The sequence below is a fragment of the Coptis chinensis genome, chromosome 8 (genome assembly GCF_015680905.1).
Source record: "Coptis chinensis isolate HL-2020 chromosome 8, ASM1568090v1, whole genome shotgun sequence".
NCBI lineage: Eukaryota > Viridiplantae > Streptophyta > Magnoliopsida > Ranunculales > Ranunculaceae > Coptis > Coptis chinensis.
Window position 1 is genome coordinate 79,747,109 of NC_141463.1, and position 26,548 is coordinate 79,773,656.

The following is a 26,548-nucleotide window of genomic DNA, read 5'->3' on the forward strand; positions in this document are numbered from 1 at the left end:
AGTTCGCAGTCATAAAAAGGCACGACCTACCCTCCACCCTCTATAGTGATTATTGTTTGATGCATGTTCTATTAGAAATTTTTTTGTGAATTGGCGTATAAAGCATTGTTTTTTGAAGTGGGCATTGGTTGGTTGTATAAGTTGGTATTTAGTTTTCTTAGTTTCAAGTTCAAGTAGGAATAAACAAGTCTTTGTATGTTTCAAGAACCTTGTATATTCCAACTTGAGAGGGGGAATAGGGAGATATGAAGACATTCAGTAGTATATGAGGAAAGGAGAATATGGAAACGTATGAGGGAGAGTACTTATGTCTCCATATTCCAACATGCCTTGATAAACTCTTCATGACAAGGCATATTCACTATTCAGTCTTCAGTATGACATCTCCACTATTCAATCTTCAGTATTCAAGTAGCAGTCAAGCCTAAATTGCAAGTATGTTTCAGGTAGCAATCAAGCCAAAACTGCTAGTATGTTCGAGATAGCTTGATCACCAAAACAGCAGACGTGATGTTTTGGTAGCTTGATCAAGCCAAACCGCAAGTATGTTTCAGGTAGCAGTCAAGCCTAAACTGCGAGTGGATGTTTCAGGTAGCAGTCAAGTTATAACTGCACCAGTATTTAGTATTCAGGAGTACCCATAATAGTATTTTGTTGACATTAACAGTGATATTGATAGTAGCAGTCAAGAAGCACACATCAAATCAGTGTTATTGTTTTCAATTTATATTATGACAGCCATAACAGCGAATGAAGTAGTAGCCAAGCAACACGCCACTAAACTGGTGTTATGATTTCAATTTGTGACTGTGGTACACCTTCAGTATTCAGGGTAGGTCAATGCCTACACCGACAATTTCACCTCCAAAACGTCTCAACAGTTGTTCGAGTTCTTCAACTAAAGACTGTTCTATGCGAAAGGGGGAGTGATATTCTTATATTTTCTTTCTGCCATTCAAGCTGGAATTTGCAAGTTTGCGGCATTACAGCTTGAGGGGGAGTGTTAGAATATGTCAGTATTAGTACATGTAGAAAGTCCCACGTTTCTATAAGTGTGGACATCCATATCTAGTAGTTTCTATTATCATGTTTTAGGTTAGTATAAGTATGTAACTCTGGGTAGAGAACAAACTCTCTCTCTCAGACTCTATATTCCAACACTAATAAATCTCTAGTCTTCTTAGTTCTTATTCTTGGTTTCTCTAATATATCTATGTCTCAACTCTCCTAGCATCACCACTAACACAGAATTTAACATTATCACTTGACACTCTTAAGTTCCAACCCATTTGAACCAAAAAATGTGCTATTAGTTATTACCAGCCAAAGCACATGTAGTCTATAGTATGATTAATTGTTATGAACGACGTGGATTCGCAGTTACAACTGATATGATGGATATGGATTAATTGGTATTGTAGATGCTTATTGCAATGCCAGCATCACACAAGTCACACCATGTGGACATCAGCCAACACATTGCAAAGTGTGATGCAAAGAAGACTATACAAAACATGGGAAGGAAGGCCGGGGAGCCATTGAAGAGTCTGTTGTCCTAGATATTCAAACAAGAGAAGCATTCCACGACTTGAGATTACATTCTCTACCTATAAACGAATTTATGGACATGACTATGAAAAGGTACAACATTTCTAAGTTTCCTTTCTGTTCCCATTATTATCCTTTTATATGAAGTAAAATCATAAGCGGCATTCATAACTATTAGCATAATACCAATTTCCTTTTTCTTTTCTTCTCATCCTTATTTTTCTCTTTGTAGTCCCTTAAAAAGGAAGTCAACGGAGAACTTGGTGATGCAATTAGAAATGTTGTCCAATGCTTATGCAATCTTGCCAAGCATTATGCAGAGGTAATAATTGTATGTTGTCAAATGCCCGCTTATGCAATCCTGCTAAATAATATGAAAAGTTAACTATTGTTCAGTGAAATGCTTAAGCAATTCCCCTAGGTGTTGCCGTCATTGTGATTAAACTTTAAATGATAATGAATATGTAATCACTCGAAAGAAGTCGATGGAAAGCGAGCATCCTTCTTAACACATGAATCATAGCAGCGATACACATTGGCATCTCTCTCATCAATGCAAGATTCCTACAAGGAAGAAACATTACTCTACTCCTACAACCATGTTATGCATGGCTTTAGTTAGTTCGAGGCTAACAACATCTCAGCTATCCGAGTTGCATAAACTACCAGGTCATCGTGCCCCATACTGTGAGTCATATAGAAAGCTATTCACCACTCGCACCCCCAAGTTCCTTGGCATAAAACACATTTCTGTTTTATGGTAAAAATGTGATTATCAGATTACTTGACACTGGCATTTGGGCAGGGAGCAGTAGTTTCAATGACGGAGCAATGATACCAGTGGCAGAGAGATGGAAAGGTAACAGTGAAAATGGAACAGCATTCAACCCTTCCAATTGTAACTTCAAGCTCATAGAGGCTATGGAACGCATACATCCTCAACAGCTGCAGGTAAATCTGTAATCACTGCGCACATCCCACATATGCCAAGGGAACATTATGAGGATTCGCCCCAGGCGCACTCCTTGGACTTGATGTTGGAACCCCTTAGCCAGCTGGTTTTGCAAAATGAAAAAAACAGAGTCGATGAAAATAAATGATAGAGAGGAGATATTTAAGAGAAATTTCAAAGAAAAAAAACTCTGGAACACCGTGTTAAAAAATGCCCTGATCCAGAATTTTATCAATTTGATGATGATAGAATGGAAGTAAGTTTTAAAAAGGATCAAATATGGACGTCGCTAAAGTTGATCTCCAAGTACCCGAAGATTTTTGTTCCAGGTTGGTTAGATAGTGGCTCCCCTTGGTTCGTTGCAGGACAGCCCGGTTTAGCTCCAGGTTGATGAAGAACTCGAACATATTAGGTCCACAGCCCACTGCGCGCTTTTGTTCTATTGGCTAGTTTAAAATTAAGGAATTAGGGATAAAAATATTGACAATGAATCATTTTTCTTACTGCTCCAGTATTAGTTCTGCAATTTCTATCTAAAAAATATAATTCAGAAAACTAAAGAAATATATATAAGTAATACGCATGTTATAAATTACTGAAGTTGTAGTTTGCTTCAATTCACATGATGTTTCTACCACATATTTTCTCTATTGAACATTGTTCATAAAAGAAGAAAGAAAATTGGCAATATTTGGATGGGAGATTTTTTTTTCTTTGAACAAAACCATGTGTATTTATATTATTTATAGACAAAGACACGATTTATATTGCATGGGGGAGGTTGTTTCCCCCTAATTTTGGTATGCTTAAAAATTGTAGCGCGTTGCACGCAATCGCTCTGGCATTTCCTCTAGGAGTCTAGGATTACAGCTTTGTTGGCTTCCTTGATGACGTACCTGTGTTGGATGGGTACGCCTCTCCTTCCGCCGTGTCCCGTGTCGTGTCGTACCGACACCGACACCGACACGACATAGATACATGGTCGGAGGGCTTTGAGAAAAAAACTAGGTTACATGGACACGGCAATATCTAAAATAAATGTGTCGACACCGTGTCGACACGGATTCGCGTGTCGACACAGCTAAATGCGTGGAAATTCGGTAGAGCACGAGTAAAGAACACACAAACGACTATAAAAAGTAGTAAATGATGAAGAACCTGTTTTCAACGATCTGGTTTTCTTTGATGATGACGATCTGGTTTTCTTTGATGATGACGATCCGTTTTCGATGATGAAGAAGAACATGGTTTTCTTCTTTCTTTGGTAGGTATGGTTGGCAGCTACCAGATCTATTTTTGAGAAGAGGTAGGGTTTGTATGTTAGGAGAGAAGTTTACTGGGCTTGGGCCTTGTTTAATTGAGCTTTCACTTTTCGTTTTCGGGTAATGAAACATCTACACGTGGAAGGAGTTTTGTGAATACTGAAAGGACCGCGGATATCTAATTTATCTTGATTTTGTACAACAAAATAAAATAAATAAAGAAATGGCAACTTATTGATGTCATATTGCATTTTTCAGTTACTTACTCTCCACCTACCATTGGAATAGCCACAAATAGTAAATATACACTTTATGTATTTGGGATTTCTCTAGAGTGTATAATCCTAATGGCGCCTATGTGGAGGTGGATTTTTCCACTCTCCATTGGAGATGCCCTTACAGAGTAGAATAGATATGACAAACGACGGTGAGTGTAGTGAATTCTGTGAATTAGAAAAAAGATGGTTCAAACTTGAAAGACGAATTGTAAGAGTCCACGTGGTTATCATTATGCTTAACAAACACCACAAAGTCCATGGACCGAGTAAAACAATAGCCCAAGAATCATGGGCTTTTTGACAACTAATCAACAGTCAGCAGCAAGTGTGACTGTGTGAGTGCGCAATATATATTTTGACATTCAACCAAGAGAGAGAAAACTTAAAAAAAAAAAAAAAGAGGCTTCCCCTCATTATTCTATTCCTCCTCTTCAGATCCGTCTCTAGAGGACGACTGAAACCTTCAGATCTCCAGTTTCGATCTTATTTACACAGATCTGGTTTTCATTTTGTGTGTTTAACCGATCTAATTTACCATGGCTGCTGCTGCTAATGCTCCCATCACTATGAAAGAGGCATTAACTGTAAGTCATCAATATTACTGATCTGATGTGATCTATTAAGTTTCAATATCGATTCGATTGATTAAAGTTTAGTTAGTCTTCAGATCTGTTGGATCTGAACCATTGAATGTTGAGCTGATTATGTTTTTATGTGATTTGTAGTTGCCTAGTATTGGAATCAATCCGCAATTCATAACGTTTACACATGTAACGATGGAATCGGATAAGTATATATGTGTACGAGAAACATCACCGCAGAATAGTGTTGTTATTATTGATATGAGTATGCCTAATCAGCCGTTGAGAAGGCCTATTACTGCTGATTCCGCCTTGATGAATCCTAATTCTAGAATTCTTGCTTTGAAAGGTCAGTAGTTCGAAATTGAACTATTACTTTTTTAGTTACTTATGATCTCGTTGTCCTGGTAACTAGATCATATCTTTTGTGTTATTCATGGATACATTTGACATATAATCTAATAATTTATATGCTGTACTATTGATAAGAGTTGGGTGTTTTTTTTTTCCGTTCTCGTGGATCAATGATAATTTTAGAAATTTTAAATTAGCATAATTGTTCTTTATAAGATGGACAGTGTTGTAGTAAACAAACATTGAAAGGTGCATCTTCTTCGACACAACGATTAATATTTTTTCAAAGGAAGTTGTAGCTGAGTTTAATTTCTCTGTAGGTGAAGGTTAGAGTGCATAGTCTCTTAGACAAGAAGTTTGTTTATATGTAGGAGAAGGTTAGAAATCCATGTACATCCTTACTTTCTTAGTTAACATAGAACATAGTTTCTTTTATCTTCACCGATAAAAGAAATGCCAGGATCGGTGAAGATAATGTCAAAGTTACGTTTGGTGTACATCTGACATTATCTTTCTAATCTAATGTTCATCACTAGACAAAGCTTTGGTAAAAAGATATCTCTGGAGCTCACTGAAAAGTTAAGCTCTGTGAAAGTACCTAATTTTGTAATACATTGAATGTTGATATGAAAAATGTCGGGAGATTATTAGGTTGATTTCATGAAGGACGCGCTAGTCTTCCACTACCACAAGAATCACTATTTGTTGATCCTTCCACCACTTTTTCGTAGTTCACTCATGTGATAATCGAAAATGGCTTGGACTTTGAGTATTGAGTTTGAGCGTTGGTTTTTAAAACACATTGTTGTCAAACTAAAGGAATAGTTTGTTTCTGCTTACATGGCGGATAGAGAATCTCCATGCCTTTGGCAGTTACACCAATCTTTTCCCCAACGTGCATTACACTTCTTTGACATGTCATATCTGTATTCACTACATATTTTAGCTTGTGCCTCATAAACCTTCCATCTCTAGGACATACATAGTAGTCATTTATAAGGAAGTTTTGTTTTGCAGAACTTGATGATAATGTCATTTTGAAGATTTTGAAAACCGTTATGAAGGCAACCAATATTTTGATGATAAAAATATTGGCATTTAAAGTGCTAGATGTTTGTTAGTACTCTACATACATCACTCTTTCCTTACTATGCCCTCAATATATGCATTTCATATGGTTTCAACCTAAGTTTTTCTTTTCTATAATTGATTTGATCATGAGTATCCTCCAGTAGACCTGAAAACCTGTCCTATGATACCAATTTTATAGCAAAGAGATTTGTGGATAAAAAAGTTAAAATCTTGTAAAGTTTATATAAAAATTTGAAGTATAAAACAGCCCTTTAGATGGTAGTATGGTACTTACTAGTTATTAACATGTCCCATCCTCTTTTTTTTGCTCAGTAATGTGTCCCAAGGAATCTCGAGATATTTAACATATCTCGGCCAATTTTAGCTATTTGCGATTTTCCCTTGTTTGCCTTGTTTCCCAATTACATACTTGACTTTTTTTTTTGTATAGTAATTTTTGCTAGTTAAAGGGAAGCCCAGTGCTTTAACTTGGGCCGTATGCAAAGTTGACTTGGGTGTCCGTTCACACAAAAAGTGTGTGTCTCACTTTCTTATTCTTTGTTTCCAGTATTCTTCCTCTTCCTCCCTTCAAATTCAGCCAAAAAAAAAAGCGAAATTCTTACACAAATACTGTTTATCTCTTCCCTATCCTCCCCTTTCTTTTATCCTTTCATTGCTTGCCCTCCACCAGACCAGACTAACGTCGGTCTCACTGCTTAGCGGTTTTCTAGTTTATGGGACCGTTGGTTTGGTGTGGGTTTACATTTGAGTCAAAATCTCTCTTTTCTTTTTGTTCAATTCCCGTGGTTTTAAAGGAGATCCTTCTCCCCTCTGTTCATAATGGTTGTCAGGGCATTTGACATATTTTAAAGTGGGATCAGGTTTGAGATGTTTTCGAAGAATTTTTTTTGTTGGGAGTCAGGCCTTGGTTATCTCTAATTGTTGGTTACATGACGAATAAAGTTTAATTAATATCTGAACTATGCAGCCATTTGTGTCAGACATATATATGTAACATTTGTTCTCTTTTTAACTTTTGGATTTTCCGTTTGCGGGAAACATGCTGTATGCCTCATCTCAATAACAATATTGATTTTACTTGAAGCTCAACTTCCTGGAACAACTCAAGATCATTTGCAAACATTCAACATTGAAATGAAAAAAAAGATGAAGTCACATCAGATGCCTGAGCAGGTATGCCTTCCCTCTTCACTATTGACACTAACCTTTAAAGTTGTAATACTTGTCTTAGATTCAATATGTTTGACTTGACCGACTAAAAACAATTAGTCCAACTTGATCACCTCGTTTTGTGTAGATTGTCTTTTGGAAGTGGATTAGTCCAAAAATGCTGGGCCTGGTCACACAAACCTCAGTATATCATTGGTCGATTGAAGGCAAGTTACATTCCTCTTGCCATCGTTTTAATATTATGTTAATTCTCTCTCTCCCTCCCTTCCTCTCTATCGCTATTGCTCTCGCTAATTTTTTCTAATGGAGGGGTTGTTCTTACTGAAAGAACAACTCCACTACATGGATGAATACATTGTCTAAGTATGGTTTATTTGCAGGTGAGTCAGAGCCTGCAAAGATGTTCGATAGAACAGCAAATTTGGCACGCAATCAAATGATTAATTATCGCTGTGATCCTGCTGGAAAGTGGCTTGTCTTGATTGGAATCGCTCCGGGTTCAGCTGAGGTATCTTTCTTTGCAGTAATTCAAGCTTTATGCTTCCATGTTCTCCTTTGCATGCTGATGTTTTCATAACCGTTTCCATGTTATCGGGAAAAAGAAATGTCAACTAAGGGAGAAATGTAGGTTGTGGTAGCCTACAGATTCAACATAACTAAGTGATGCTGTATAGGAATACAGCCAGAAGGCCCAATCGACATTAATTAATATGTTTATACATGTTTTCCTTGTATTTTCATTTCGCGTGACATTTACTTTTTTGAGTTCCAATACTGTTTTTCCTCAAATCCGTTCTTTCTGTCTTTTGTAGAGGCCCCAATTGGTCAAGGGAAATATGCAGCTTTTTTCTGTGGATCAACAGCGTAGCCAAGCTCTTGAAGCGCATGGTGCAGCATTTGCCTCGTTTAAGGTATGCAACATTTCTTCAACCTTCTGTGTGCTTTTATGTGCCCCCATGTGTCTCTTTACACGTTCGTGCACATCTCTGTACACCATTTATTTTTAGTGCATTTTTGTAGTGTATAAAAGCACAACTTCGAATCGACATTTGTTTACTTGTTTTTCTTCCCCCACTCCCCTCATTTTAACCTTAAATTGTCTCTTCTCTCTATTGCTTAGTGTGATCCATTTGGTCTGTTTTTTTTACCCTATCCTATTTGAGGGAGGCCTAGCTGGTTTGTTTCTGAGTGAATCATCTCCGCTCGGGAAATATTGTTTGGTACATTGTCATGCAGGTTTGTTGCATGTCGTGCTGGGACAGCCAGACATGGGTTTACTGGTCTATTAGAGTGTTGTCTGGGGATGATTTTTACAACCACAATTAATACTGCTCTCAATGTTGATTTATGCAAACACAATTAAAGTTTTCCTCAATATCTGTGTGGATTTATGCAAGCACAATTAAATTCTGCCTGTTGCACTTTGGTAGACTAGACAGACAGCAGGGAAGAACAGTTTATCAGCCATAACCAATATCTTTTCACCTTGGTTATCATTTGATGAAAAGTACTACAGAACATGGTAAACAGATTTGTAAATCTTAGTCAAACATGTGAAATTAGAAGTCCATTTGGGTGCCCTATCCTGTAATGTTTGACCTACCACGTGGTTGATCAACCCACCGAGGGCAGCATCACAAATATGATTTTTGTCAATGTGCCTGCCCCTGCCCACTTATTTTACTCATTGGGGCCTGTTAATTGATGAACCTGTGATGACGTTGTAGAACCAATGTTGAGTTGACCTCATTTGAGGGTAATGTGATTTTATTTCCACCAGTATAGAAAGATTTGTCTATCTAGATTCATGTTGAGGTCTGTGTTCTGTTTGTATATAATTCAATGTTTTGATAATATATGAGCTTAAAATCATACTGACGTGCATTGTCGTACACAGGTTCCAGGAAATGAGAATCCTTCTACTCTTATCTGTTTTGCCTCAAAGACTAGTAATGCTGGACAACTCACGTCCAAATTGCACGTCATTGAACTTGGTGCTCAACCAGGTCTGTTTAGGCTTGTCCTTTGTCTTTCTCCGCTCATTAAAATTTGGGTTAACACGTACTAGGGCACCTCTTTCTACCTTGTACTTTTTTCCTGTCATTCAATATGTTCTTTTGAGAGTTTATAAAACAAAATGGTTCTACTTCTTTTCTTACGGTGCATTTGACCTTTGGCTGTCATGCTACTCTGCATCTTTTTGCTTTTAGAATGATTGTGGTGCAGACTTTGTATGACCGGTCAAGGGGAATTATTCTATTTAGGGAGTTGAAATTTCATAGTTTCATTTGTAATAGGACTCGAGTGTTTTTTAATTTTGTATATTGTGATGAAAGACAAATAGAATTTGTATGATTGGTTAAGGGGGTTACTCTATTTATGGAGTCAAAGTTTCATAGTTATTTGTAATTGGACTCGTTTATTATGTAATTATGGGTAGTTCCTTACTAGCTTTGGTGTATGTGATTATTTCTGGGGTGTTCCTTAGGTCTTTTGCTAACCTAACCTATGTTATGCAGTTATTATTCTTTTGAGAAGATAAAAAAATGTTACTACTCATGTTGGTATTAATTTTACAGAGACTGATATAGATATATTTTTGACAGCATATAGCAGATTTTTGAACTAATGGGTATAATGTTATTGTGTTATCTAAGATTTTTATTGAGGAAAACTGGACTGCTAATGATAGATTTGGAGAAGAGAGCGTACCGTCTTTGTAGCTGATCAGTGATCACTACTCCTGTAGAAATTTTTTGTTTTACCTTCTGCCTTTTCACCATTTCCCGAACCTTCACTGATTACTTTTTTCTGTATCAATTCTTCGATTTAATTGGCAGGTAAACCAGCTTTTACAAAGAAACAAGCAGATCTGTTCTTCCCACCAGATTTTGCTGATGACTTCCCAGTGGCAATGCAGGTAACGTTTTAAGTGGTAATTCTTGTACATGGTTTTGGTATTTGATATAATTATTAAATCGTTAGTGTTTCTCTCTTGCAGATATCCCACAAGTACGGTTTGATATATGTGATCACAAAACTTGGACTTCTATTTGTATACGATTTGGAGACTGCTACCGCAGTTTACAGAAATCGAATCAGTCCATATCCTATATTTTTGACATCAGAGGCATCATCAGTAGGAGGATTCTATGCTGTTAATCGGCGAGGGCAGGTGTTACTTGCCACTGTTAACGAGGCAACAATAGTGCCTTTTGTCAGCAGTCAAGTATGTTTTATAAGCTTACCTGTTATGCTATAAAAGGCAATTGGAAGATTGTATAAATGAATGTTATCTGATGACTGTTACAGCTAAACAACCTGGAGCTTGCTGTTAATCTTGCTAAAAGAGGAAATCTTCCTGGAGCTGAAAACTTGGTAGGTGGATACGTTTGAGTAGTCTTTGTATATGATTTTTTAATTATCCAAGAATCTAGGGTTTGCAGACCTTTATATAGTGTCTAAAGTACAGCCAGCCCCTTTTTTTGGCTAAGAAGTAGAACTTCTGTTGGCATCATTTGTGAGAAGTGTGTCCACCTTCTCACATGGGAGAAATGATATAGGTATTATAATGGTAGCACACGTTTAATTGAAACTTTAGCTAAGTGTTCAACTAGATATTTCATAAGAAAACACATAAGTAACAAAGAAACCAAGATTTTAACTGTCCGAGTAAGTGATTCACAGTGATCATGGTCATGAATGTTGTATGTCATGCTATATATTTTCTTTGGGCATCACAGTTTACATGTTCTTCATCATTTTCATACGTCAGGTTGTCCAACGGTTCCAAGAATTGTTCTCGCAGACAAAGTACAAAGTACAAGATTTGTCTCCATGCAATTGCATTACCATGCACATGACTTCTTTGGAGTGAGCTCTATGACATGAATAATGATCCATTATTTTATTCTACATATTGATTAAAGTATTAAATGCTTCCATTACTGGCACAACACGGTTGACTTTCCAAGTCCCTGTAGAGTTGCTCTTTCAACGACAAACACAATATCTGATCATTTCATCCCATATAACATCTCCCCAGAGTCAGTCCATCACTTCTCTCTTTGTCTCTGTGAATTTCTGATTTCAATAATGACCAGCAGCGAAGGTGAAAATGCAGGAGCTGTAGTAGAGCATATAATAACTGGTGAAGAAGATGAAGATGTGCTTCTCCAAATGTAAGCTAAGCTATGATCACCTTGTTTAATTGCTTGGCTTTAAAATTTAGATGATTTTCAGTACATTCCATTTTATACATGCTTTTTGGTCGGTGACTTGTAGGAAATCGAAGCTTTACGAGTTTGAAAGAAAGGGGGATCAATGGAAGGAACTATGTGTTGGTACTGTAAAGCTATTGAAGCACAAATTAACTGGAAAAGTTCGATTGGTTATGAGATCAAAGTCGCTCAACATCTATGCGAATCATCGAAGTATGATCTGGCGCTTTTATCTGTGTTACAAATACTGTTTCATTTATTTGAGTTTGTTTTCATATATTCTACCTTGTTTTAGTTTCTTCCGGAATGTTAGTGGATGTACACGCATCAAGCTCTAAATCCTGTGTCTGGGCTGCAACTGATTTTTCTGAGGGGGACTCAAAGGAGAAGCTCTTTTGTATCTGGTTCGTGTCTGTAGAAAGTGAGTATTGTTTTTTGTTGTTGTTCATCTCCATTTTCTATAGATTTCTAATCATCAGATCTTTCATTTCATTTAATGTTTATTTTCATGCGTTTTAAATATAAGATTGAGATGGCTTAAAGGACATGGTTTTAAGTAATTATTAATAGAAGAAACTTCTAAATGTTCTGACTAGGATAAGTCTCCGTGCCTATTTATGCCTGTCTTTAATTGCTTCTTTACGCAATTGGAGGGTTCCTTGAGTTCATAACGTTTATACTTTTAATATATATTATCATCTTATCGATACTGACATTCACAAGCATTTTCTTTTAGATTGCGACACCTTTATGCAATTATTCAGAGAGTTGGTAGAGAGTGAGGAGAGGGAAGAAAATTATGCTGCCATACAACTGGAAAAACAATTGAAGCTTGGGGATATTAAAACTGAGATAGTTGGTGAAGGGGTACCTCTTACAGAGATTGAGAAACAACCGGTAACTGAGGTTGGTAAAGATAAGGCTGCTCATGAAGAGGCGGCTGTAGCGATAGAGAAGGAAGTGGAAGTGGAATTGGAGAAAGTGATTGAAGCTGTCAAAGTTGTGGATGTATTTAAACGAGACAGTGGAAGCTCAAACTCAATTGAGATGTTATTAGGTGAGCTGGGAAGAAAGAAAATACAACAATATTCACATAAGGACCTTACGAGCATTACTGAAGATTTCAGTGATCCAATAGGTTCTGGTGCATATGGAGATGTATTCAAAGGAACATTACCTAATGGTGTGAAAGTAGCCGTCAAGAAACTAAAGAAAACTGCAATGGAAGTCATGGAGTTCACATTCATGGCTGAAGTGAGAACAATGAGTAGTACTTTGCATCGTCACTTAGTTATACTCTACGGGTATTGCTTTGAGGCCAATATGAAAGCACTTGTTTATGAGTACTTGGACAATGGATCTTTCGATAAGGTTTTATATGAGAACCACCTTAATTTACCATGGGAGAATTTGTATGATATTGCAATTGGGACAGCAAAAGGTCTTTCTTACTTGCACGAGGGTTGCGTTCATGAAATAGTTCACTATGACGTAAAGCCTGGGAATGTGCTCCTTGACTTAAAACTTTCTCCTAAAGTTGCAGATTTTGGAATGGCTAAGGTTTCTCAAAGAGATTTAAGCAAGATATCTGTGGTTGAGTTTAGAGGGACCCGCAGCTATGCTGCCCCAGAAATGTGGATGCAAATGCCAGTAACTTCCAAAAGTGATATTTATAGTTTTGGCATGATGTTATTTGAAGTTTTGGGGAGGAAGAGTAATCTTGATGGCGAAAATTGGTTACCTGGACAAGTTTGGGAAAAATTCAAGATTGGGAAACTAGATGAAATTGTGGATGATTGTGGCATCGAGGACAAGGACAAATCAAAAGCAAAGATACTAGCTACAGTTGCGTTATGGTGTACTCAGTACAGGCCCAATGACAGACCACCGATGAGCACTGTGGTGCAGATGCTTCTTGGGAATATACCGCTGTCGTCACCTCCCGACCCGTTCTATCCATATTGGGGCTCCTCAAGCGCAAGCATCTGGGGAGGTAGCTCTATGAATATTACTGGACCAACCCCATCATCCGTTTCTTCGACCTCGTCAACTTAACTGTAAGATATGAGATTGGTTTTATAAATATAATGGTTAGATGCCATACAGTGCTTATAGTGTATAATATTCTTTTGGTTGCTGCAGAGGCATCTTTTACTGTTGCGTTAAGGATGAGTGGAGGATTTGTCATGTGTTAGTTGGACTGAGTTTTGTGTAGGCTACACGAAGGAAGTATCAAGGACCAAAAGTACAGTTCAGTATATTACTTATTTAGGTTTACCGCTGCCTGTACTTGTCGCTGGGGTTCTGCGTGTACATATTTGTTCACTCAAAAACTTGCTCTTGTTTCTCAATGGTGTATTTGATTGCTTTCTTATTTATATTTTTGTTTTATCTCTTTTTTCTTATAATTTCCATATTCTTAATCTTCCAAAAAAAGTTACAGACTTTCCAGTAATTCCCAGTTCCACATCTTTCCGAGTACTTCTACCTCCTGATTTTTAAATGTTCAATGTGCCCGACCTCAAGGTTGTGGTGTGACGGAATTACGGGTTGTAAAGTCAACAGACAAACGGTACAAAGATGTACAGACAAGCAGACAAACGTTCCTAATATAGCAGAACAAAGATGTAACAGAAGCTATTCAGAAGGTTGCAGCTGCTTATGACTGCAAAATTGTTGAAGGCGTTCTCACTCATCAACTTTAGCAGTTCGTAATTGATGGGAACAAAGTCATACTAAGTGCATCCAATCCTGAGACCAAAGTTGACGATGCAGAATTGGAGGAGAATGAAGTCTATTCAGTTGATATAGTAACCAGCACAGGGGACCGCTTGGTAAGTGTCATCTGTTATTAGCTCTCACATTTTTATAGACAGAGAAGCTCGGTTGTTATTGTGTGTTCTTTTTATACTACGATGCAAAATGTTGCAGCCTAAGATTTTAGATGAGACACAGACTACTATATATAAGAGAGCGGTTGACAAGAACTATCACTTAGAGATGAAAGCTTCAAGATTTATCTTCAGCGAAATAAAGACCGGATTACATCTCATACTCTGCAGGAGTTACAGCCCACTAAGACAGTGACTGATTAGCCAGAAATCAAAGCATGGCTATCTCTGGGGACGAAGACCAAGAAGAAAGGTGATGGCAAGAAGAAGGAAGGTAATATAAAATTCTGAACTTTTTCGAAGAACTGGAATTTCTGACATTCGAAAGAGCTACCAATGTTTCCTCGATCCACTCAGATTTTGACTTATATCTCAACCTATACATTGTAAACTTACAAGTTAACCAGCTTAACTGACCTGTGCTCGCATTCTACTCATTTCTTATGTTTATATGATTATATCTTGTTGATCGAACGTAGCTCAACCTTCACTTTTGTATGTATGCTTGCAGTTACATTTGTGAATATACAAGCAAAGTTGACGGACTTGTAAAGTACAAAATTGAGGTGAAGTGAGAGCCAAGGAAGGAGGAGAAGGATATGGTTGCCAGAAGGTATAGCTGCGTGTACTTTTTTGATTGGCTGTCCATATTTGGTTTAACCAGAGAACTTGCATTTACTTTGTTGCACTGGTTAAAGAGAGTTCTCATTTCTGCCACGGTGTTGGGCTGAAATGGAACTGAATTTTGATTTGTATGTGTATTGAATGAAATATATTGAAGGTCTATCCCTGAAATTATTGAGGCAAACTCTCCACGGTGTTGTGTAGGTGATTTTTTTTTCGGTGAAAATGCAAGAGCCACAATATATACTGGTACATCCGTGACTCCGTTCATAGATTGCTCAAATCAGATGATATGGAATAGGAGAGGAATGTCCCTTCCCTCTCTACTGTTCTGCCGCCCGCCAATGCCTGGAATGGGAGGAGCTGGATGCAAGGTGGTTGTGCTCCCCTCCAATGGGTGGTATAGGAATGCCTCTGATGCCACAATCTCCATTGTGATCCTACTGCTCTTAGAATGTTAAGTGTAAGTAAGTAAAGCATCACAGTAGCAGAATCATGGGAATTTGGTAGAATCTCCTGTGTGTGTTGGCAAATGGTTAGATGTTTCTTATATGGGGAATGCGAAGCTCGAAGGTCCGAATGAGATCTGCATTTCTTTTTCAGTGAAAGGATGGTTATAGTTTTTAGTATTCTTTTGGTAGCAGAGGCTCTTTTTGCTTCCGTTGAGGCTGATCTGAGCATTTTGTCTTGTGTTGGAACACCCGAAAGAACTTTTTGTGCTTTGTGGTCTTTTGTTGTTGGAAGATCAGTTGAAAAATATAAGTGATCCGTTAACTTAAAACTTAAAAGACAAGACAAATAAAACTCAGCGGGTCCTTAGTGAAGAAAGTTTCTACATATGTCTGGGATGGGCTGTCAACTCGGCTGGGGTCAAACTTGTTCTGTGTTGAGCCAGTTCAAAGAAAATAAACGGTCCAACTCCGGTTCAATTTTGAACTGGACGAGTCGTGAAACACTAAAAGTTTTCACGAGGCAAAACAAGTTTAAAAGTTTCAAAGTCAACACCATCATTTCATTCCCCTATAAATACCCGAAGGCAACTCTATCATTTCTCTCTCTATATCTCTTACAAAGACTTGTAGCTGTGAATTTGTGATTAATGGACAGCCAAAGTGAACACTCTATTTATGGTGAAGAAGATGAAGATGTGCTTTTCGATGAGTAAGCTAACTTCAATTCGTCTTGTTTAATTCTCACGTCTCAAACTACTACCAATAATGATTTACAGTACGTACATTCTTTGTATTCTCTTTTTCTCTCTTATATATATTTTGGCCCTTGACTTGTAGTTTGGGAGATTTTTGGGGAAAAGGAGAAAAAATATGGTGTAGCATGAAGCTCTTGAAGCACAAAACATCTGGAAAAGTTCGAGTGCTTCTGACAGAAAAATGGGGGGATTGCAAGATCGCGAATCATCCAAGTAAGATCAGTTGTTTCTTCTTATTTGAGTTTACTCTATTTGAGATTGAATTGTGTTCGTATATTCTGTTTTGTTTCAGTTTCTTCGGGAATGGTAGTGACGAAACTTGAAGAAATACATTGCTGTTCCTGGGCTGCAACTGATTCTATTAACGGAGAGGAGATGCACTTTACTTTCGAGTTCATCACGGAGGACGGTGAGTACTGTTTTTATCTCCATTTTCTTTAGATTTTTACACGGTCGAGGTTCAAATATGAGATGAGGTGGCTTAATAGATCATGCTTTTGAATTTCACAAAAAATAGATCTCTGTGTACGGGCATGAGTGTACTAATATGTGATTTCAAACTGTTAATAGTATCATCTTATCAGTATTAACATTCGCCAGCCTTTTCTTTCAGATCTTCAGAAATTTTTGCGAATATTCAGAGAGTCAGTAGAGAGTGAGGAGAGGAAGAAATATGATGCTGCCATACAAGTGGAAGGACAACAGAAGCTTTTGGATAATAGGGCTGAAAACGCAGGAGCTGAAGTAGAACATAATCAACATATAATAACAGGTGAAGAAGATGAAGATGTGCTTCTCCATATGTAAGTCATATATTCACCTTGTTTAATTCTTACTTCTCAAACTTCTCCAATTTGTTCTCTATTTCACATATCTTTTTGGTTGTTGACATATAGGACTAATAGGAGCGCATGGCTTAATGTACGTGAAATAGAAGTGGAAGTGTGGGAAGCAAAGCATATTGGTAGTGTGAAGTTCTTGAAGCACAAAAAATCTGGAAAAGTTCGATTGGTCATAAAAGAATCAAAGTCGCTCAAGATCTGCGCCAACCATCCAAGTAAGATCTACATGTATATCAGATATTTATACTATTTCTTCTTATTTAAGTTTAGTCTATCTGAGTTTGTGTTCATATGTTCTATTTTGTTTCAGTTTCTTCCGAATGGTAGTGAAACTATGTGGAGGACAATGTAGTGCCTGTCACTGGGAAGCAACTGATTTTTCTGATGGGTTCTCAAAGGAGAGAAAATTTGGTTTGAACTTCAAATATGAGGAGGGTGAGTGTTTCTTTCATCACCATCTTCTTTAGATTTTTGATAACTATATCTTTCATTTCATTTAACGTTGTTTATTTTCATGAGGTTCAAATATGAGATGGCTTAAAGTATTATTAGGATGGGTTTAAGTCTTCACACAGTTGTCATTCCATTTATAGTTAGTAGAAGTGAGCTAAGAACAATTGAAGGGGTTCCTTGAGTTTCATTCCCTTCATAGTTAGTAGATCTAAATGAGAGATATAAGAGCGTTGCAGAATACTATAAATTAACAAAAAACACAATTGTCTGTGATTTAGTTGGACATACTCAGATATATATATAATCACAAGTCGTTTGAATTTCACAAAAACTAGCTCGTTTGTATAAACGCATATCTGGAGTCTGAACTAGTTCTTCCTATCAAACTTTATTTATTTATTATTTTTCATAAACAAGGTGGGAATTTTATAGAAAAAGAGACCAAGTATACAAGGCCTTTACCAAAACAAATATGAAACAGAGAACTCAGACATACAGAAAAAAGCCCCCTCAATAAACTTACATCAATAACTTAAACAACAAAATCCCTTGCTCTAAAAAACTCATGGTTACAAAGACCAGAGTCGTCTATGAGTGATAAATCACCAATGGCCAAACCATGATTACTTACTATTATACACATTTGACTGTCCACGATCATTGTATCCTGAATATCAATCATCAGTAGCCATCCCCAAACCCGTGTTTCGACTCTTGGCATTAAATCTGCATAGTATATCTACTAGAAGCAGGTGGACCCATTCCCTTGTCCATGTAAGGATTAATAAGTGACCCGTACGTTGAATTTAATGAACTCATATCCATGTGAGGACTGCTAGTATATCTGTCGATACTACCAGTCCCAACCTTTAAATCATGATAAAATCTTGCAAATCTTTCAAAATGTGATTCAGATTCAGAATAGGGTGTCACCAAGTTGGGTTTAGTAGCAAGAGCTTCAAACTGCAAACTAGTTGGTACTCTAAACAGCCCAGCACATCCAACAGGAATGTCCATGGAAACCCCAGCAAAAATAGCCGACACAAGACGTTCTGTTCTTTCCGCAGACCCAGATCTGCATGACAAAAATAGCCTATCAAGCTCATTTTTGAGTGATAACTTAGCCTGCTGAAGAGCATCCAATGCACCTCCCAAGCCATCTTTTGAGTTGCTACTTGGAGTGCATTTCCCGGAGATTCACCTTTGTAGAAACTGCCATCACCATGGGACGAAGCAAACGGTGCTGCCTTATTCTCAGAGGATCCATACGATGCTGAACTGTGGTCTGACCATGTCTTCCTTTTTTCATTTGTCCTAGCTTGTAGATTTTCTTGGCATGGGAATGAAAATTCAGGAGAACTCTTCTGTGGTTGATTGACTGTTGAAATGATGTACTGCTGTTCCTGCGAAATTCTGTTGTCCTGATTAGAAAAATTCTGTTGCTTATTAGAAAAAGATTTGCTCATTGCGTCTTTGTTCTTGCAATCCTCTTCCAACCCTGACTTACCTACTTGATTAAGGGAAGGAATGGTATCAGCGGCATCTGAAGTTTCAGCCCTGGTCTCATCTCGTTCTTCCGTAATATCTGACTGGTTCCCATGTTCACAGGACTCTGGAGTATAGCAATTATTCCTCTGAACTTATCTTCCCATTCCTTTTGAGCATTTTCCTCGGCTTCAAATCGACCTGAGTTGGGCCTGGTGTTCAAGTCCTCTTTCAATCTCTGCATCTCTTTCACTTCCATCTAAGTTGAACCCATCTTTACATTCTTCTTTTTGAGCTTCAGGCAAAACTTGGACTAAATTTCCAAACTACACTTTGTCTTTCTCAGATTTGCAGCTTTCTTTCAAGACCTCATACATAGCTGATGAGCAATTAGAAACATCATTGGACCTCCTTGCAACTTGATTTTCTTGGGATTCAACCAGGACGGTTTCGTTGTTTACCGCGACCATTGATCTTGCTCCTTTTTGTTTCATCTGACAGCATGATCTCCCTAAATGCGGTCTTGTGGAAGATCCACTAGTACATATAGTACTCCTCCTAGTATCATCAAGGTACCTTTTAGTGTCAACAGAATTTGGACCGTCACTGCAGCTTTTCCAGGATAAGCTCCTACCCGACTAAGGGAGAAACTCCAAGGTCATCTGGTCCTGAGGTTGCAATATTTGCCTCTTCCTTCCTACTGTCACTGGATTCACTGACGACTACTTCTTGGTCAGAACTTGAATCATATACCTCAGATATGTCAATTATCCCATTGCTCTCCAAAATTGCCAACACCTCAGCAGTAACCTTCTCGGCTTTCTTTCTTTGTTGAGATACCTATGTTAGCTGTTCCACTACCCTTTTAGCTAATTCATCATCTGTCTTGCAGTTCTCGAGATGGATCTTTCTGACAGTAACCGGGCACAAAGGAACTCTATAGTCATTGAAGTTGACTTCTCCATGACAATTTTCTGGTTATGATCAAGCTCCTATCAAACTTTTAGGGTGTGTTTGTTATGATGGAAACACTATGGAAAGGAAAGGAAAATAAGAGTGGTCCACCTTTTCCATAGTTTTTAAGGCGTTTGTTTACCCATGGAAAGGAAATGGGCTTTTCCATATGGAAACAAATGGAAAAGGTTTTGTGTCTTTAGCTAACCCCTGAAAATTTTGTGGAAAGGAAAGGAAAGGAAAGGAAATAGATAAATAGAGACTTACTACTAATACACTCCACTCAACAATACAATTATTCCTTTCCATAGCTTTTGCAAACAAACATGATTATTTCTTTCCCTAGTTTTTACTTTCCTTTCCCCAGTTTTTACTTTTCTTTCCCCAGTTTACCAAACACATACCATTTAAAATTATTTCCTTTCCATTCCATTCCATAGTAGACCACCCATTTTATTTCCTTTCATTTCCATGAGTTAAAATTTAACAAACACACCCTTAGCCTTACCTTCTTATTGATGCTGGTGAAATTACAGGACCTATCATAAGTCGTTTTGAATTTCACAAAACCTAGCTCTTTTGTATACGCACATGTCTGGAGTCTAAACTAGTTCTTCGTATCAAACTTTTAGTCTTACCTTCTTATTGATACTGACACCAGCATTTTCTTTCAGATCGAGATACCTTTATGCAAACATTTAACGAGTCAGCAGACATTGAGGACAGGGATGGCAATGATGCTGCCATACAACTGGAAGAACAACAGAAGCTTTTGGATAGTAGGGTTGAAAATGCAGGAGCTGAAGTAGAACGTATAATAACTTGTGAAGAAGATGAAGATGTGCTTCTCCAAATGTAAGCTAAGCTATGATCACCTTGTTTAATTCCTTGACTTTAAAATTTAGATGATTTTCAGTACATTCTGTCTTATGCATGTCTCTTTGGTCATTGACTTATAGGAGCTCAAAGCTTTATGAGTTTGAAGGAAAAGGAGATAAATGGAAGGAACTATGTCCTGGTACCGTAAAGCTATTGAACCACAAAATAACTGGAAAAGTTCAATTGATTATGAGATCAAAGTCGCTCAAGATCTATGCAAATCATCGAAGTAAGATCTGCGCTTATCTGTGTATTGTATACTGTTTCATTTATTTGATTTTGTTTTTATATATTGTACCTTGTTTCAGTTTCTTCCGGAATGTTAGTGGATGTATACGCCTCAAACTCTACATCCTGTGTCTGGGCTGCACCTGATTTTTCTGAGGGAGACTCAAAGGAGAAGCTCTTTCGTATCCAGTTCGGGTCTGTAGACAGTGAGTATTGATTTTTTATGTTGTTCATCTCCATATCCTATAGATTTCTAATAATCAGATCGTTCATTTCATTAAATGTTTATTTTCATGAGATTCAATTCTAATATGAGATTGAGATGGCTTAAAGGATGGTTTTAAGTAATTATTTCTAGAAAAAATTTCTAAATGTTCGTACTCATGGATAAGTCTCTGTGCCTTGCTTCTTCACGCAACTGGAGGGTTCCTTTAGTTCATAACGTTTATACTTTTAATAGTATCATCTTATCAACTTATCGTATTGACACACAAGCATTTTCTTTCAGATTGCGACACCTTTATGCAATTATTTAGAGCGACCGTAGAGAGGGAGGAGAGGGAGGAAAATTATTCTGCCATACAACTGGAAAGACAATTGAAGCTTGGGGATGCTAAAACTGTGAATGCTGGTGAAGGGTTACCTGTTACAGAGATTGAGAAACAACCGGTGACTGAGGATGGTAAAAGTAAAACTGCTCATGAAGAGTGCCTGTAGCAGTTGTCATCGCAACGGAGAAGGAAGTGGAATTGGAGAAAGTGATTGAGGTTGTCAAAGTGGTGGATGTCTTTAAAGAAGGAGCCAGTGGCAGCGCAAACTCAATTGAGATGTTATTAGGTGAGCTAGGAAGAAAGAAAATACAAAAATATTCACATACGGACCTGATGAGCATTACTGAAAATTTCAGTGATCAAATAGGTTCTGGTGCATATGGAGATGTATTTAAAGGAACATTACCTAATGGTGTGAAAGTAGCCATCAAGAAACTAAAGAACATCGCGATGGACGTCATGGAGTTCACATTCATGGCTGAAGTGAGAACAATGAGTAGTACTTTGCATCGACACTTAGTTGTACTCTACGGGTATTGCTTTGAGGCCAATATGAAAGCACTCGTCTATGAGTACTTGGACAATGGATCTTTTGATAAGGTTTTATATGAGAACCACCTTAATCTAGAGTGGGAGAATTTGTATGATATTGCAATCGGGACAGCAAAAGGGCTTTCTTACTTGCACGAGAGTTGCGGTAATGAAATAATTCACTATGACGTAAAGCCGGGTAATGTGCTTCTTGACTTAAAACTTTCTTCTAAAGTTGCAGATTTTGGGCTGGCTAAGGTTTCTCAAAGAGATTTAAGCAAGATATCTATGGTTGAGTTTAGAGGGACCCGTAGCTATGCTGCCCCAGAAATGTGGATGCAAATGCCAGTAACTTCCAAAAGTGATATTTATAGTTTTGGAATGATGTTATTTGAAATTTTGGGGAGAAAGAAGAATCTTGATGGTGAATATTGGTTTCCTGGACAAGTTTGGGAAAAGTTCAAAACTGGGAAACTAGATGAAATTGTGGATGATTGTGGCATCAAGGATAAAGATAAATCAAAAGCAAAGATACTAGCTACAGTTGTGTTATGGTGTACTCAGTACAGACCCAATGACAGACCACCGATGAGCACTGTGGTGCAGATGCTTCTTGGGAATATACCGCTGTCGTCGCCTCCCGACCCGTTCTATCCATATTGGGGCTCCTCAAGCGCAAGCATCTGGGGAGGTAGCTCTATGAATATTACTGGACCAACCCCATCATCCGTTTCTTCGACCTCGTCAACTTAACTGTAAGATATGAGATTGGTTTTATGAATCTAAGGATTAGATGCCATACGATGCTTATAGTGTATAATATTCTTTTAATTGCAGAGCTGCAGAGGCATCTTTTGCTGTTGCGTTAAGGATATGAGTGGAGCATTTGTCATGTGTTAGTTGGACCGAGTTTTGTGTAGGCTATCAAACCAAAAGTGCAGTTCAGTAGATCGCAATCGCATGTTTAGGTTTGCCACTGTTTGTAATTGTTGCTAGGTTCTGCGTACATATCTTTGTTCCCTCAATAAACTTACTCTTGTTTCTTTGTTGTGTATTTGATTGTTTTCCTTTATTTTTTTATTTTGTTTGTTTACCTCTTTTTTCTTGTAAGTTACATATTCTTAATCTACCGAAAAATGGTACAGACCTTCCAATAAATCCCAGTTCCACGTCTTTCTGAGTACTTCTACCTCCTGATTTTTAAATGTTCAATGTGGACGACCTCATAGTTGTGGTGTGACGGAATTACGGGTGGTAAAGACAACAGACAAACAGTACAGGTTTATCAAAATGTGATTCATTGTTCAAGCTAAAATAGAAAACTATTTTGATGTTCGGTTATGTTCAAAATGAATCACTGCTGGTACACAACTACACACTGCGGCAAATTGTAGAACGATTCAAGAGAACAGGAAGCATGTATTGCCTTTGATGGTTTTATCCTCACGTGACTCAAAATTGCCAAAAGCTTTGTAAGCCAATTTCAAGCATTAAAAAGCTACTAATTACTAGCATACCCCGCTAACTGGGGGCGAACGAAGTAGTAACTTTCAATATCAATTTTTCACTCGTTATTTTGGTTTTTGGCCCAAAAACAATGAAGATTGCGAGGGAGTGATATTCCCATACTAGAATATCAAGCACGTGAGTGGCATAATGGAAATACCATACCGAATTCTGACTTAGTTCTCCGAACTACCTTCAGAGCGACTTACATAATCAACTCACGTCTGCGAGATCGCTCTAGAACAGATCGACTTGAACTTCACTACATAGATCGTTATGTATCATGACTCATCCTATCTTCTGGAAGCAGTCATTACCAAAGATGTACTTACACGAATTACTGCCGCAAACTACTAATCATTGCCGCAAGCTACTAACCACGGCTACTAATTCTCATCATTACAGCATATCTATCAACACAATTCTCACACGCCTTCTCAATCTCCACCCTACATTTGTTGCACGTGTTGGTGGGAGATTCACTTTCATCATCTATAAATACCTCACATATGAACTACGCCTGATACGTAGGCAGTTCGCTCATCAACGAACTCGGTCTCGTCCAAATCCAATCCCCTTCTCCTTCTTCCCTTGTATGTGAAAGTGAACTAAAACGCTCATTTACATTGGCGCCATCTGTGGTCTCAATTTCTTGAGAAACCACTTAACAACTTCCAAAACCAAAACGAAAACTTCTAAAGCCCACGAAGCATGGCAAGCCTCGAAGCTCAAATCCAGAGTTTAGCAGGTCAGTTAGGTACGATAAATGAACAAATCACACTGCTCAGACAGGAGAACGTCACACTGCACGCGCAAGTGGACACACAAAATCCACCGGGTACCTTAGCAGAGGACGGCATCAACGAGGTTAATCAATAGATTAACGAACTGTCACAAAGGATCGACCGGAGTGCAGTCAAGAAAGATGTTTCCCACATTGTTCAAAAGATGTTGAAGACATACCCGTGCATCCCCGTTCACTGCTGAGGTACTTAGTAAAGTTTCTCCTCCCGATTTCATTCAACCTCGTTTTCCAATGTATGATGGCAGCACGTGTCCTGGTCAACATGTGACTCGCTACATTCAAAGCCTTGCACTTTATAATGCACCAGAGTTCGATCATCTTCACTGTCGATTGTTTCCAGCCAGTCTCAAAGACGGCGCACTCGACTGGTTCTTTTCACTCGAGCCAGACTCGATAAAGACCTTCGAGCAGCTCACCAACTTGTTTGCTAGCCAATACGTCCACAACAGGCGTAAAAAAGCTGATTTCGATTCGCTATTCCAGCTCTCCCTGGGTGAAGATGAAACCTTTCGTGCATTCCTAGGTCGGTTCAAGGCCGAACTACTATGCATGGAAACTGGTCTCAAAGAGTCATTCGCCACCTTGGCATTCTCTAACGCCTGCCGTGTGCGCAACACGACACTTTCCAAATCGCTGATGAAGGCATACGAGACGCGTTATGCGAAGTTTATCATTTCGAGTAGACAAATACATTAAGTTACAGGAAGGCCTGAAGCATCAAGGCCTATCAGAAGAAGAAGAAGTTGCAGCAATTTCCGACGACCCTCCAGCTTCCAAAAAGCGACCCTGACAGCAAGAACAGAAATCGGGGAACAGAACAAACAACAATCGAGAGTTCGCTGTCCTCACACGATCTCCCAATTACATATTGGACAAGATCAAGCGAGTTGTATACTACCGACCTGATGTACGGCAGCCAGCAGATCGACCTGACAAGCCTTACTGCGCTTTCCACCGAGCAAAATGTCACGAGACTGATGCGTGCTGAGGGGTAAAGCATTACCTTCAGGACCTCATCGAAGCAGGACATATCAAGCAATACACCAACATTGCCGATGGCGATTTTCGCCATAAACTTATGGCCCGCAGGGTGCGTAGTCGAACCCCACCCCGCCATGATCGCCACAATGTTCAAGCTCGCTCCCGTAGCAGAGGACGTCCCAGAGACCGTTCCCGCCATGAGCGACGTCAGCACTTGTCAGATCGTGACAAGGGCAGAACCATTCATATGATCACATTTCCAAATGATTCAGTAACTTCATCCAGGGAGAAAAGAAGGCGCGTAGGCGCCCTTCAAGAAGTTTACCATTTCTCTTCCCAAGCCACACCTGCTCCACGCAGTTCTGGTCACAGTTCCGGGGATATCACTTTTACAGAAACCGACCTCAACAAGGTTTGTCTCCCGCACAATGATGCACTTGTAGTCCATGTCAAAATCAGTGATTGGATAGTTAAGCGTGTTCTGATTGACCCTGGTAGTTCATGTGATATATTGTTATACCATACCATCCAGGAGATGAGCTTGCCCAAGTCAGTCTTCATAGATCCAATCGCTCCTCTTTACGGATTCAATGGCTCCAAAGCTGACCCAATTGGTGATATCATACTCCCAATTTCTGTGGGATTGCGCGAAGATAAAGTCAGCTTCAATACGCGTTTCAGCGTCTTGGACATCAAGTCGTCCTACAACGCCATCTTCATCAAATGTAGGCTATACCGTTAATACTGCATCAAGTTCTTCGCTTTCCAAGCCCTAGGGGCATGATGGATCTTCGAAGCAATCAGCTCGAGGCTTATCATTGTAACCAAATCCTCTCAGCGAACAAAATCGCTGACTCACTTGTCAGCACAAAGAACGAGCCCTCCAGCTATACAATGGCCAAAGATTTGGTCGCTGAAGTCAGAGCCAAAGCACCAAAACAGAACGCTAGGGGCTCCTGCAAAAAGGTCTATTCGTCTGAACAGACCCCAAAGGTCGCTAAAGCAGTTGTGGATCCATCGGTCAAGACTCCGGAAGTCGCTCCAGCAGTCGTTGCTCCACCTGTCAAGACCCAAGTGATCGCCACACCATGTCTCATACAACCAATACAGCTTCAGAAGATCACTCCAGTCTCTGTTGTCATAACCACATAAGT

General features: G+C 38.6%; 2 protein-coding genes and 1 pseudogene across 5 annotated transcripts; all 3 read left to right on the forward strand.

The window, feature by feature from the left end:
• The first annotated feature begins 4,394 nt into the window (after positions 1-4,394).
• LOC147483352 (uncharacterized) lies at positions 4,395-13,857 on the forward strand. Its single transcript, XM_086580265.1, has 16 exons — positions 4,395-4,624; positions 4,766-4,970; positions 7,152-7,240; positions 7,365-7,443; positions 7,618-7,745; positions 8,050-8,148; positions 9,135-9,243; positions 10,078-10,157; positions 10,239-10,466; positions 10,550-10,615; positions 11,013-11,110; positions 11,344-11,418; positions 11,522-11,670; positions 11,753-11,878; positions 12,194-13,514; positions 13,600-13,857. Exons 1-15 carry the CDS (start codon positions 4,577-4,579, stop codon positions 13,510-13,512), a joined length of 2,898 nt encoding a protein of 965 aa, XP_086436391.1. The 5' UTR covers positions 4,395-4,576; the 3' UTR covers positions 13,513-13,514; positions 13,600-13,857.
• A 140-nt stretch (positions 13,858-13,997) lies between these two features.
• LOC147483353 (ran-binding protein 1 homolog b-like) lies at positions 13,998-21,897 on the forward strand. 3 transcript variants are annotated; one of them, XM_086580269.1, is made up of 10 exons: positions 13,998-14,291; positions 14,389-14,622; positions 14,860-14,961; positions 15,177-16,133; positions 16,262-16,392; positions 16,472-16,588; positions 16,793-16,982; positions 17,076-17,236; positions 21,101-21,226; positions 21,529-21,897. In XM_086580269.1, exons 4-10 carry the CDS (start codon positions 16,072-16,074, stop codon positions 21,735-21,737), a joined length of 996 nt encoding a protein of 331 aa, XP_086436395.1. In that variant the 5' UTR covers positions 13,998-14,291; positions 14,389-14,622; positions 14,860-14,961; positions 15,177-16,071; the 3' UTR covers positions 21,738-21,897. The 3 variants fall into 3 exon arrangements, with proteins under 3 accessions (XP_086436395.1, XP_086436396.1, XP_086436397.1); XM_086580270.1 differs by having other exon boundaries at positions 21,101-21,215; positions 21,529-21,694; XM_086580271.1 differs by lacking the exons at positions 13,998-14,291; positions 14,389-14,622; positions 14,860-14,961; ... (3 more) ...; positions 16,793-16,982; positions 17,076-17,236 and adding exons at positions 17,306-17,456; positions 20,588-20,768; positions 20,873-21,021.
• LOC147483354 (PR5-like receptor kinase pseudogene) lies at positions 21,734-23,026 on the forward strand (annotated as a pseudogene). The gene is made up of 2 exons (XR_015205844.1): positions 21,734-22,857; positions 22,940-23,026. The product of XR_015205844.1 is annotated as a PR5-like receptor kinase pseudogene (transcript).
• The last annotated feature ends 3,522 nt before the right edge of the window (positions 23,027-26,548 follow it).